Source organism: Takifugu flavidus, chromosome 19 (genome assembly GCF_003711565.1).
Source record: "Takifugu flavidus isolate HTHZ2018 chromosome 19, ASM371156v2, whole genome shotgun sequence".
In the NCBI taxonomy this organism is placed as follows: Eukaryota; Metazoa; Chordata; class Actinopteri; order Tetraodontiformes; family Tetraodontidae; genus Takifugu; species Takifugu flavidus.
The window spans coordinates 1,956,772-1,969,526 of record NC_079538.1 but is presented as its reverse complement, the minus strand read 5'-3'; the positions used below and the strand labels follow the sequence as shown (position 1 = coordinate 1,969,526).

The window sequence follows — 12,755 nt, the reverse complement described above, 5'->3', positions numbered from 1 at the left end:
ATTTAGATTTTCCACAACGTGACACCCAAACATCCTGTTATGGGAACTCTAAATCAATATTGTTTGAGTGGAAAACACATCTCCTCCATTTATCCTCAGGACTTCAGCCTTTTTTGTTCAGTGTTACACTTCCTACAGACAGGACCTCCATAAGGGTGCTGTAACATGTGATAGAATATGGTTTATACTCACAACACCCAAATACACAGTAACATCCATTTAATTTTTCCCACAAAAGCAGCCTTTATCCCAACAAACACAGTCAGTATGCATGCAGAACAACAGAACAACCTGTCTGTGCTGCGTCCTCTCTTCTGTCCGGGTCAGGCCACAGCACCTTTTACCTGGCCAATCAGAGGGGGAACTACGGCCTAGCATGGCGACTGTGGCCCTGAATAGCATCGACAGCTATATCCCCACATGCGTCTTCCATAGCTTGGAGAAGGGCTTTACGTGTTTGTGGGTTTCAGTCCTTCCATCTTCAGGCAGAAACAAAATCCTCAATAGGATTGAGGAATTTTTGTGGGCAGTGAACTTGTAACGTACCAGAGCAGCCCGATGGAACCAAATGTCAACGTAGCTGAGCTGCTCTGAGCCATCGATGTGATCTGGTGTCCAGGAACGTGAGCCGAGGGGCACTGCTGGATAGGGTAGCATGGTGATGGTGATGGCGTTGTGGGTCATCGGTGGTGTCCCCCCACTGCACAGGGACAGGACTGGTGGCGCGCTGGCCAATGATCTTCCTCCCCCTCGAGCAGAAAAGGTCGTATTAACCCACCCAAAAGAACCATGTCGCTACCGTGTGTTGGGAGGACGATGTCCTCCCATTGGTTATTTTCTCTGTTGGATGTAAACTGGGACAAGGAAAATCCCATTATTATGGATTAAACTGTGCATGTAAATGTACTTAGTGAAGCAGCAATGGCAAAGGTCCCGTTGAACAGGAACAAACCTGAGCAGGACCTCTCTGGGACATAGGGGGCTGTAAACCAAGTGTCTGGTGGTGTGTGTGTGAGTGTGTGTGCTAGTAAACTATGGAGGCTATGCTGCGTGGCCTCCTGTGAACGAATGCTGTGTGTCTCCACAGTGAACAGAGCATCTGCCAGGCTCGGGCTGCTGTCATGGTCTACGATGATGCCAACAAGAAGTGGGTCCCAGCTGGAGGCTCCACAGGCTTCAGCAGAGTTCACATCTACCATCACACTGGCAACAACGCCTTCCGCGTGGTGGGGCGCAAGATCCAAGACCATCAGGTAAATGATTGGAACGGAGCCTGCAGATGGAACTGCAGCTCAGGGGCCAGAGGCCAAAGGCCAGGGGACACGGGACAAGGCACCCTTCAGCAGCCGCGCCCGTGCCTTGAGATGGTGCATATAGAAAAAGACATATAGAAAACAAATTAAGATAAAACAGCTTTGAATGAGATGTTGAATTATGATGCTGGCACATTGAACAGTGTCTGTCTGTCCTGGCTCTGGTGCTCGCAGAAAAACACTGAAATAGCCCCAACATGGAGCTCCTCCTCTCCTCTCCTCTCCTCTCCTCTCCTCTCCTCTCCTCTCCTCTCCTCTCCTCTCCTCTCCTCTCCTCCCCCCTCCCCTCCTCTCCTTCTCCTCTCCTCTCCTCTCCTCTCCTCTCCTCTCCTCTCCTCTCCTCTCCTCTCCTCTCCTCTCCTCTCCTCTCCTCTCCTCTCTCTAATCTAGAGGTTTTTACTCCATCTCCAGGTGGTGATAAACTGTGCCATTCCAAAGGGGCTGAAGTACAACCAGGCTACTTTGACCTTTCACCAGTGGCGAGATGCTCGGCAGGTCTATGGCCTGAACTTTGGCAGCAAGGAGGATGCTAATGTGTTTGCTAGTGCCATGATGCATGCCTTGGAGGTGCTGAACTCCCACGACACAGGTAGGTCTGCAGCTGTTGGACTCCACAAATGCACAAGTTATTATTAAAGAAAACAAGACAGAGCACAGAGCATAGTTATTACAGTGGTAGTTACACTGGTAGTTATTAGACTGGTAGTTATAGTGGTAGTTATGATGGTACTCATTATTATAGTGGTAGTTATTATACTGGTAATTGTACAGGTAGTTATTAGACCAGTAGTTATTAAAGTGGTAGTTATTAGACCAGTAGTTATTAAAGTGGTAGTTATTAGACTGGTAATTATACAGGTAGTTATTAAAGTGGTAGTTATACTGGTAGTTACAGTGGTAGTTATTAGACTGGTGGTTGTAGTGGTAGTTATGATAATGCTCATTATTATAGTGGTAGTTATTAGACTGGTAGTTATTAGTCACTTATAGCTCCAACCCGTGATGATGATGACCTGATGTCACTTGTTGCTGGGCAGATCTGACTCTTGCGTGAACACACATTTTGTGGTACAAGTGGTATCACTCAGAAATGTAACTTACTTCCATGGTTCTAGCCCAGGTACTTCCATGGTTCTAGCCCAGGTACTTCCATGGTTCTAGCCCAGGTACTTCCATGGTTCTAGCCCAGGTTCTTCCATGGTTCTAGCCCAGCTTCTTCCATGGTTCTAGCCCAGGGGTCGGCAACTCAAAATGTTGAAAGAGCCATATTGGACCAAAAAAAACAATAACAAATCTGTCTGGAGCCGCAAAAGCCTTATTATGAAGGCAACACATGCTGTAAGTGTCTATATTAGCTTTATTAGCCTATTATCAAAATGACAATTAGGCTACAAATACATAACGAGCATCCTGGAGAGAATGACGCACCAAGTGACCACTCTGCTGTACAATGTTGCTTTAAGTTTAACTTACATTATAATGAGATGTGGAAATTAAATATTTATTATACAAATTTTTACAGCATTGGAAAACTGTTTGTCATGCTTTTCCTCCTACAGAAATTATATTAAAACAAAAAATATATTCACACATCTTTTTCCTATATTTGCTAAAGCTCCAGGGAGCCACTAGGGCGGCGCTAAAGAGCCGCATGCGGCTCTAGGTTGCCGACCCCTGGTCTAGAGGGTGGCTCAGCGAGGCATGAAAGGTAAATGCTGCTGTCTCCCTGGTGCTCCACATGATCTGACTCCCTCCGGACTCAAATAGCCCTGCTAACATGCAAGAAGGTGCATTTAGAAGAGGTGATGACCATCCTGATCCTGGCTGGGCCTTCAAAATATTTGGATGTGTCAGTGTAGAACAGATGTTGCTGGTTTAGCGTTATCACACGTCCTGGTATATCAGTGAGGCAGAATGAAAGAGTCCCACTAGATCTGATCAGTCAGGAAGACATGACTTGGAACCATTGTTGAGGAGTACTGATACTTGATGGAGAACCCCTGAAGAGCCTCCTGACTGACTGGCTGAAACACTCTTTTAGCTTTAATGTGTGAAGGAAAACAGGTTTAGTTGCCACACCAGGGGCCTCATCTACAACGACGTGCATGGATTTCATACTAAAACCTGGTGTTCCTTCAAATCCAGGAAAGTAAATACACATAAAGACCTTCAGATGTCTGAAAGTGTGCGTACGCCCGAACCCAAGCACATTTGCTTTGGGCATCCCAATCAGGGTCCGACTGAGCCCACGTCAGAGCACCAGGCTCCTCCTTGGCCACGCTCGCTATACATATGCAAATGAGTTTAAGGAGCAGGGAGCAGATAACAAGCAGCACTGGCTCAGCAGCTGATGACATGAGTGGATCTAAAAGTGTCTTTGAAACGGTGCAGAAAAACCCGTCACCAACGATGGTACTGGTTACTGGTTGATGGAGACGCTCCTCAAAGAAGTGGAGGCACAATAACTATTCTCTGTGGCACAGCGCCCCCCTCTGGTGTTGATGATAAACAGAAGAGTTCTAGTCTGCACCAGATGAAATCAGTGTGGCCCCAGCCCCACAGTTCCATGAGGATGGTCCTTGGGCCCCGAAAGCAGCTGCTGCCAGTGCTGCTTGTTGTCTGCTCACTGCTCCATTAGCAACATCTCCTAATAGCACCGACGCTGTCGTCGTTGGTAACGGGGTTTTCTGCACCGTTTCAAACACACTTTTAGATCCATTCGAGTCATCACGAAGACCTGGGTGAGTTTGTGGTTCATCTGTTTAGCTTAATGCATCCCTCTCAGGAATGTCCTTTTGGACATTATTAACAGTTTATAGCTTCACCACTAGGGGGCGTGAACAGCCGCAAAGCCCTTGAAATGTTTGTCCACCAACCAGGGAGTTGGGAGCACATTTTCAGGGTTATTTCACTCTTGGACTGGAAAAGTGAGTGAGCAAGCGTTTGTTCATGAGGCCCTAGGTCAGGGGTGCTAATGCTAGCAGCTGTAAAGGCAGGGAGAGGCTCAGTCAGGCTAGCTGAACACTAACTGACCCTTTCATAAACTGTCTCGTCTAACGGGAAAGAGTATGTTGGGTAATGAAACCCTTCCCCGGTTAACACCCATTTGTTCTTATAAAGCATCCTCCCGGACCGATATTTCCAAAAGGTTCTTGAGGCTGTACTGGAAGTAGTTTTAACAATAACATCAAAATAACCTTAAACAATTTGATCATCACCAAACTGGGGTGTGTCCTTTGAGCTCCTCTTGCCCTTCCTAATAATGCCTCATTTTGATTTTGTTAATTAATCGCACAGGAAAAGTTGTCAGTCAGCGTATTGTTGCTAACGTAGGTTATCTGTCACACTCTGCAGGGCCCACATTGCCCAGACAAGGTCTCCAGGTTGTGAATGGTCCCTCACAAGAGGAAGTAGAGCTTCAGAGAAGGTAAGGACTAAAGAGCTGCTTATTTTGTCTGTGCTGTTGATGATGGTGTTAAAGACCAGAGACCCATAATTACAACTGTAGTGATTAAGCTAAAGCAGTATATGCTACAAAAATGAGGGAATCTGGAGAGAGGAGTTGGTTTTACTGGTTTTTACCTGTTTATTGGTGGAAACCTCAGCCAGTCCTGATGAGGTCTTCACAGCAAGGTTTCCACAGTAATTACATCTGTAGGTGGGAGAGAGGAGTGCAAGGGGGGTGGAAGTGCATCAGGGATGGGCCCCTAGCCCCCTCTTGTTGTTATAGTGGTTAACAAGCATTTGTTCTTATAGAGCATCCCTGTGGACTGTTATTTCCTAAAGATTATTGAGGCTGTACTGAAAGTAGTTTTAGCAAAAACATCAAAATAAACTTCAACAATTTGATCATCAATGACAACAGTGGTCCAGCCACAATATTCTCAGTCAGCCTGGCCCCGCCCCCTGTAGCTCCGCCCTACACACGTTTACCAATCACCAAGTGTCAGCAACCAGGTTGCCAGTTATCAAACGTCACAAATGTCTGATGTTACTAAGCCTAAAAGGCCTGGGTTTAATTGCCGACATCTTGACAAAGTGGGTCATGATAGTGGGTCAGTGAGTGGCTAATAAAATGTTGAAGAAATAACAGCAGCCATGGTCATTGGTAACATTAGCAGGCACGTCTCTGGCATGATGGTGAGAGGCTGTTGGAAAACCTCCAGCATAACACGGCCATTATAGCGATGATTGAGATGGTGCTGGTCCATGGTTCTGGTACATGCTGCTGGTCCATGGTTCTGGCACATGGTGCTGTGTCCAGCAGCCCAACTGGTAACGGCTACTGTGGGGGAGGCGGGGGGGCTTTTAGCCTTACTAGATTCTGTGGGTTGTCAAAGCAACAAGTTAACAGATGAGGGAAGAGAGGGTTGAGGGAGGAGCTGAGACAGTCGTCCACGCCGTTGCTCCTGTGGTGTGTAGACAGAGAAAGCTACACTGCGTAGAGCCAGCTGTTAGCTGCTGGTAGCACATGAGTTTGGGTAGCGCATGGTCGTATATCTGTGTTGTAAACAGGGACCGTTGGGTCAGTTGTGGTCTTGCGAGGTTCTGAGATCCAGACGGAAGCTCGCTCAATCAATCAATCAATCAATCAATCAATCATCAATCAATCATCAATCAATCATCTTTATTTATATAGTGTCTTTTACAATCAGAATTGTATCAAGGCGCTTTCCAGAATCCCAGAGCCTGACCCCAGACAAACAACAGTTGGAAGGAAAAACTCCCCTTTAATAGGAAGAAACCTTGAGCAGGACCAGGCTCATGGAGGGGGACCCTCCTGCTGATGGGGGGCTGGGTAGAGAGAGAGGAGAAGGGGGAGGAGGGAAGTAGAGATGGAGTCAGCCTCCTGTACCTGGACAGGGAGCTGGTTCCATAGCAGGGGGGCCTGGTAGCTAAATGCTCGGCCCCCCATTCTACTCCTAGAAACTCTGGGAACCACAAGTAGACCAGCATTCTGAGAGCGGCGCGGTCTATTGGGCTGGTAAGGTATCACTAGCTCCTCCAGGTAGGATGGAGCTAGGCATCTGAGGACCTTGTAGGTCAAAAGAAGGGTTTTAAAAATTATTCTAAATTTAACGGGCAGCCAATGAAGAGACGCCATTACAGGAGTTATGTGATCTCTTTTGTCAATACCTGTCAGAACTCTGGCTGCAGCATTTTGGATCAGCTGGAGGCTTCTTAAAGAGTTAAGCTCAGGATATTAGTGATATTCCCTCTCACTGACACTTCAGGCTTGCTGAATGAAGAATATTTGCTTTTAGTAGTGATTCCCTTGTATATACTAGTGTAGCTTTGTCTCATTTGTCCTGCGGAGAGGACGAGCCCAGAACCACTGAGCTCAGCCATGGGGGTGGAGGTTCTGGATGGAAATGTTGCAGGCTGGAAAGGGTGCTGTCAGCACTCAGGAATGTAGCCGCTCTCTGACCCGACCCGCACCAGCTGTTGACTCCAGCTGTGTCTTCAAACTCCCGTCAGTGTCCTCGTTAGTGTCCTCCAGCGGGACAGGAAGCACAGCTCTAGTCGGGCAGAGGAGCTCAAAAGTGTGGACACCAATTGGTCCCTTTTGCACTGTTAGATGCAGGGTCATCTCCAGGGTCAACATACCGCACCTGTGTGCTTGTGGAGCTGCTCATGGCAGGACAGAGTCACCAGACATGCCTACATGTCTGCTCCTTGAAGGACCTCCACCCCACCTTCTCTCTGGGGGGGGGTGATCTGATTGGAAACAAGACTGGGTGCCATAACCTGTCACTACATGTCAAAGTATATACTCATGATCTTACAGTTATGGGTGGGCTCTTGAGGTCGACCACCATAGATCTACTGATGAAGATCTCAGCATTTGATTGTGTATCCAAACACCTCCAGTCAAGGACATCAAGTGTAATTTAGAAATCCACAACTGTGCTAGAAAGTTGGGATTTCAGCCTGGTTTCACCTTAAAAACAGTCAAATGATTTGTGGACATTTTAGACGTCGTCTTCTCCTGACTGTGTTCCTCTCAACAGGCAACATCAGGAGGTCCAGAAGCAGAAGGAGATGGAGCGAGAGCTTCAGGAGAAGGAGGCGCAGGCAGAGAGGGAGCGGCAGGAGCAGCAAGAGCTGATGATGGAGAGAGAGAGGGTGGAGAACGAGCAGATGGAGAGAGAGAAGCTGGAGCAGCAGGACAGAGAGCAGCAGGACTGGGAGAGAGGCAGACGTAGCTCCAATGTTGGTAAGGATGGACACGTGCACAGGATAGGTAATAAAAGGTTGTGATGATCCATTGGAACAAGTCAAACGTACTGAAAAGCCATAATTAGGATGTGCGGTGTTGGTCTGTGGAGGAGCCACTACTGGGCTTGGCTCACTAGCGGCTAATCTGGCTCCGTTGGCCTGGTTCTGAAGCCTGGTCCAGGCTCCACAAGAGTCCTCAGACTCCAGGTGCCAACAGTCCCAAACCCAAACCAGGCCTGCCAGAGCCAAGTTCTGTTACGGCAGTACTGGGGCCAGTCAGTAACCACCTGTAGCACCCCCACCCACGGTTGCATGTGCACGTGCGTAGCGATGTGCACGCCTGAACAGCATGAAGGTGCACCGAGCTTTAGTCCCTCATTCCCGACGGGGCAACACCAGACCTGAAGGAAGGTCTGCGTGGAGCTACGGGACGAGATGAGAGGACGACTTCAGCCGCCCTTTAAAAGGTCACCTCTGTCTGAGCGCTGATGTGACGCACAACAGATCGAACCCAGCTCCAACAATAGTAACAGTATTTATCCAAACATAAGAAACTTAAATGCACTGTTGAAAATGAGCGCTCAGACCAGAGCTGGATATAGGCACAGCAGCGCCCCCTGCAGTCTGGTGCTGCTTCAATGCAAAGCTGTCCCAGCTCATTTATTAGCTGACAGTAAGAAGCAAGAAGAGATTCTGACTTGCTTCTTTGTTTCATCATTTATGTGTTGCACCTGTAGAGCAGACTGCTGCTGGCTGTCTGTGCACCGTCCCAGTGCTGTTGTCCTCTTTAGCGGCACTCATAGACTGTCCTTGGCCAATCACATGACCTACTGGGAACCAACTGTTGGAGCCATTAAAGACCTGAAAATGAGGGCTCAGACATCAGAGGAGGCTCCAAAGGTCATGGGTTCCTCTCCTTTTCTGCTCAGAGCAGCCAGTGATACAGAAGTGTCCCTCAGGAGATGAAGAGGATTCTGTTCCAATGGTCGTTCTCACACCTTCGGGGAGTAGCAGCAGCAGTACTACTAGTAGCAGTAATAGTAGCAGCAATAGAGCAGCAGTAGTAGTAGTAGCAGTCATAGCAGCAGCAATAGAGTAGTAGTAGCAGTAGCAGTCGAAGTAGCAGCAGTAGTAGTAGCAGCAGTAGTAGTAGTAGCAGCAGCAGCAGCAGCAGTTACTGTAGTAGTAGCAGTAGTAGTCGTAGCAGTAGTAGCAGCAGCAGTAGTTAGAGTAGTAGTATTCGTAGTAGCAGCAGCAGCAGTAGTAGCAGCAGCAGTAGTAGCAGTAGTTGTAGGAGCAGTAGTAGCAGCAGAAATAGCAGTAGTAGCAGCTGCAGTCGTAGCAGCAGCAGCAGTAGTAGAAGTAGCAGCAGCAGCAGAAGTCATAGCAGTAGTAGCAGCATCAGTAGTAGTAGTAGTAGCAGCAGTAGTAGTAGTAGTAGCAGCAGCAGCAGTAGTAGTAGTAGCAGCAGTAGTTGTATTAGTAGTAGCAGCAGCAGTAGTTGTAGCAGAAAAATAGCAGTAGTAGTAGCAGTAGTATCAGCAGTAGTTGTAGCAGCAGGAGTAGTATTAGTAGTAGCAGTAATAGCAGTAGCAGCAGTAGTAGTAGCATTAGTATTAGTAGTAGCAGTAGTAGTAGCAGCAGTAGTCGTAGCAGCTGTAGCAGTAGTTGTAGTAGTAGCAGCAGCAGTATTAGTAGTAGCAGTAGTTGTAGCAGCAGCAGCAGTAGTAGTTGTAGCAGTTGTTGTAGTATTAGTAGTAGCAGTACTAGTTGTAGTAGTAGCAGGAGTAGTTGTAGCAGCAGTAGTTGCAGTAGTAGTTGTAGTAGTAGTCGTAGCAGCAGTAGTTGTAGCAGTAGTTGTAGTAGTAGTAGTAGTAGTAGTTGTAGCAGTAGCAATAGTAGTAGTAGTAGCTGCAGTAGTATCTTCGAGAGACAAACTCAAATGATGCAAATCAATCAATCTTTATTCATACAGCGTCTGTTACAGTCACGATGGTCTCTAGGAGCTTCATAGAAACCCAGTTCTTGACCCCCACGAGCATGTGGTCTTTCCCAGCCTAGCTCAAGGCTCAGCTCACTGTAGAGCCTTGCTGACGCCACGAGCATGGGTCATCTGATTATTTGGCCACTCTCCGCTTTCCGCCAAAGGGTCAAGTTTACAACTTGGACGAACAAGAGAACATTCCATTTTTGATAGGATCAATCAAGCCAGGCCGGGCAGGCACCATGGCAGGGGGAGAATGCTCTGAAATGCTCCGTCTTGGGGTTTTTCCTCTAACTTTACAGCTTGCTAACAAGCGCATGAGCAGCTGCTGACGTATGAGCCTGTTGAAGAACAGTTTTCTACATCTGTTAGCATCATTTAGCTAATAGCTGTGCTAGACCAGGGGTTGGCAACCATAGAGCCGCCTGCGGCTCTTTAGCGCCGTCCAAGTGGCTCCCTGGAGCTTTTTCAAAAATATGAAAATGGAAAAAGATGTGTGAATATATTTTTTGTTTTAATATAATTTCTGTAGGAGGAAAAACATGACAAACATTCCTTTGTTTGCAGTTTTCCAATGCTGTAAAAAATTGTTTCATAAATACTTAATTTAATCTCATTATAATGGAAGTTAAACTTAAAGCACCATCGTACAGCAGAGTGGTCACGTGGTGCGTCATTCTCTCCAGGATGCTCGTTATGTATTTGTAGCCTAATTATCATTTTGATAGTAGGCTAATAAAGCTAATATAGACACTTACATTATGTGTTGCCTTTATAATTGATTTGATTTGATTTGATCTGATTTGATAAGGATCCAGACAGATTTTTTGGTCCAATATGGCTCTTTCAACATTTTGGGTTGCCGACCCCTGGGCTAGAAGAACATGGCTGTCCTGAGTTTGAGACTAAGTCCTGGATTATGGTGGATTCTACACAGATGCATGTTGGGTAATAGATCTGTTTGGAGCTTGAGTGGTAACCTCTTTCTAGTCTCCTTGTCTTCCTGAAAAAGCCATTGTGAATTGGACCCTACACACACCACTAACACACTGCTAACAGACCTTTAACACACTGCTAACACACTGCTAACACACCGCTAACACACTGCTAACAGTGTGTTAAACGCATCACCTCAACCAGAAACAATGCGATGTAGAGTTAACAGAAATCTTCTGAACTTCTGCTTCACCTGCTCCTTCTCTCTCCCCCCCTTCACCTGCTGTCTTCCCCTCTGTTTGCATGACTCCTGCTTCCCTTCTTTCCTTTGGTCCTGTTCTCCCTTCTGTCTTGTCTCGTCCTTGCTTCCTTCATTGGCGGGATTCCATTTAGCCTTTGAAAGCGCCCTTTACGATACCTCACCTCAGGAACACAGCAGGACATCCTCCACACCTGGATCTCCACCCACACCCACATACCCAGCCCCTGTGACGTCTTCGCCTTCCTCCCCCACTCCTCCAACCCCACCTTTAAGGCATTCGGCTTCCCGATTTGCCACCTCGCTCGGTTCTGCATTCCACCCTGTGCTGCCTCATTATGCCACAGTACCCAGGCGACTGCAGCACCCCAACCCCCCCTCTCCTTCAGCACCTGCACCTCCTCCACCTAAGTCTGTAGTGTGGCCAGCATGTAGCTTCACTCCTTTGCCACCCTCACCCCCCATCATGATAAGCAGTCCCCCAGGGAAGGTTGCTGGTCCTCGGCCACTCGTACCAATCGCAACACCATCCCCCCTCACCCAAAAACCTCCATCGCCATCAGCTATTGGCCCACCCATGTTCCCAGCACCATCTCCTGTCACTATTTCACACAACTCCACACCTGCGGCTATTGCTTGCCCCACCCCTCCACCCCCACCTGCTACGCCCCCCCTTCTCCCTTCACCCATAATTCCATCTCCGTCCTCCGTCTTGTCTCCCCCCTCCTCATCCCAGGTTCCTGGTGTTCCCTCTCCCTCCACAGTGCCAACTGATCCTGCAGCTACTTCCACTGTTGCCTCTGCTGAGCATCTCTCCCTGATTGTGGGCCTGGGCCTGTCGGTGGCAGGAGAGCCCAGTTCAGCTCCGGGTCCAGAGCCCCACCCACTGAATCGGGGCTCCACCTGCCAGGGCCAACCTCAGGGTAAGGTGCTAAGCTCCTACTGTGTCCGTGCATCTGCTCTTTTCTGCCCATTTTCTGACACAACTAACCTGAGGAGGGGGGCAGCTGAAGAACTGCCTCTTTGAACAACATCTGTGGGAATAGATCTGTGGTCTGAGCTGCATGGCCCCTGGGACTTTGGCTGCTTCAAGATAATCTTCACTAGACAAGAGTTGATGTGGTCCTCTAGAATGGTATCAGATGCCTGATGGTGTGTGTGCGTGTGTGTGTGTGTGTGTGTGTGTGTGTGTGTGTGTGTGTGTGTGTGTGTGTGAATAAGTTTGTGTGCATGAGTGTGCGTGTGTGTGAATCTCCTGCATGTTTTCCTTCCTGTGTTCTGTGCTGTAGCCTCCTCTGTACTCCTGCTGTGGAAGCACCAGTGAGGAGTGAACACTGATCAGATGCTTGGAAGTGTCACGATGCTATTGATGCTATTGATGCTATTGATGCTATTGATGCTATTGATGCTATTGATGCTATTGATGCTATTGAAGCTATGCTAGATCATGAGTGGCGAGCCAGTTGCTCTGCATATGGCCAGCCAGGCAGGCAACAATGTATAGACAGGGGCAGCTCCAGATGTTGCCGCTCTATAGACAGGGGCAGCTCCAGATGTTGCCGCTCTATAGACAGGGGCAGCTCCAGATGTTGCCGCTCTGTTGAGAGGGGTAGATCCAGATGTTGCTGCTCTCTGTCGTGTCGGACCTTTTCTTTGAGCTGCATGTCGTCGCCTCACCTTACAGACGCGGCGCCGACCCCAGGATCGACCACACCAGCCCCTCCCCCACCTCCACCCCTACCACCTTCCTCCACTTTGAGCTCAGCGGCTGCCAGTCCCACCTCTACAGCTGGCCACCCACCACCACCCCCACCTCCCCCACTCCCACCCTCACTGAGCGCAGGAGGGACCCTCCTCTCTCCGTCAGGTCCAGCTCCACCTCCTGGAGCCCCGCCTCCTCCACCAGCGCCCCCCCTTCCTGCAGGCCTGTTCTCTCCCGCCGATGACCGTCCTGTCTCGGGTCTCGCTGCCGCCCTTGCCGGAGCCAAGCTGCGGAAAGTCCCGAGGGTGAGAGAGCTCGTACCACACACGTCTTTGCGCTCCT

General features: G+C 48.6%; 1 protein-coding gene across 4 annotated transcripts in view; it reads left to right on the top strand.

Moving 5' to 3' along the window:
• The window catches only part of enah (ENAH actin regulator), a 34,075-nt gene that overhangs the window by 10,280 nt on the left and 11,040 nt on the right, over window positions 1-12,755 (top strand). For 2 of the 4 annotated variants that reach the window (XM_057016015.1, XM_057016014.1), the window contains 6 exons: window positions 1,088-1,253; window positions 1,725-1,902; window positions 4,668-4,740; window positions 7,325-7,530; window positions 10,846-11,634; window positions 12,396-12,718. In XM_057016015.1, coding sequence (XP_056871995.1) covers window positions 1,088-1,253; window positions 1,725-1,902; window positions 4,668-4,740; window positions 7,325-7,530; window positions 10,846-11,634; window positions 12,396-12,718 — 1,735 coding nt within the window. The remainder of the gene's footprint in view (window positions 1-1,087; window positions 1,254-1,724; window positions 1,903-4,667; window positions 4,741-7,324; window positions 7,531-10,845; window positions 11,635-12,395; window positions 12,719-12,755) is intronic. The other 2 variants (XM_057016016.1, XM_057016018.1) reach the window with 2 other exon arrangements.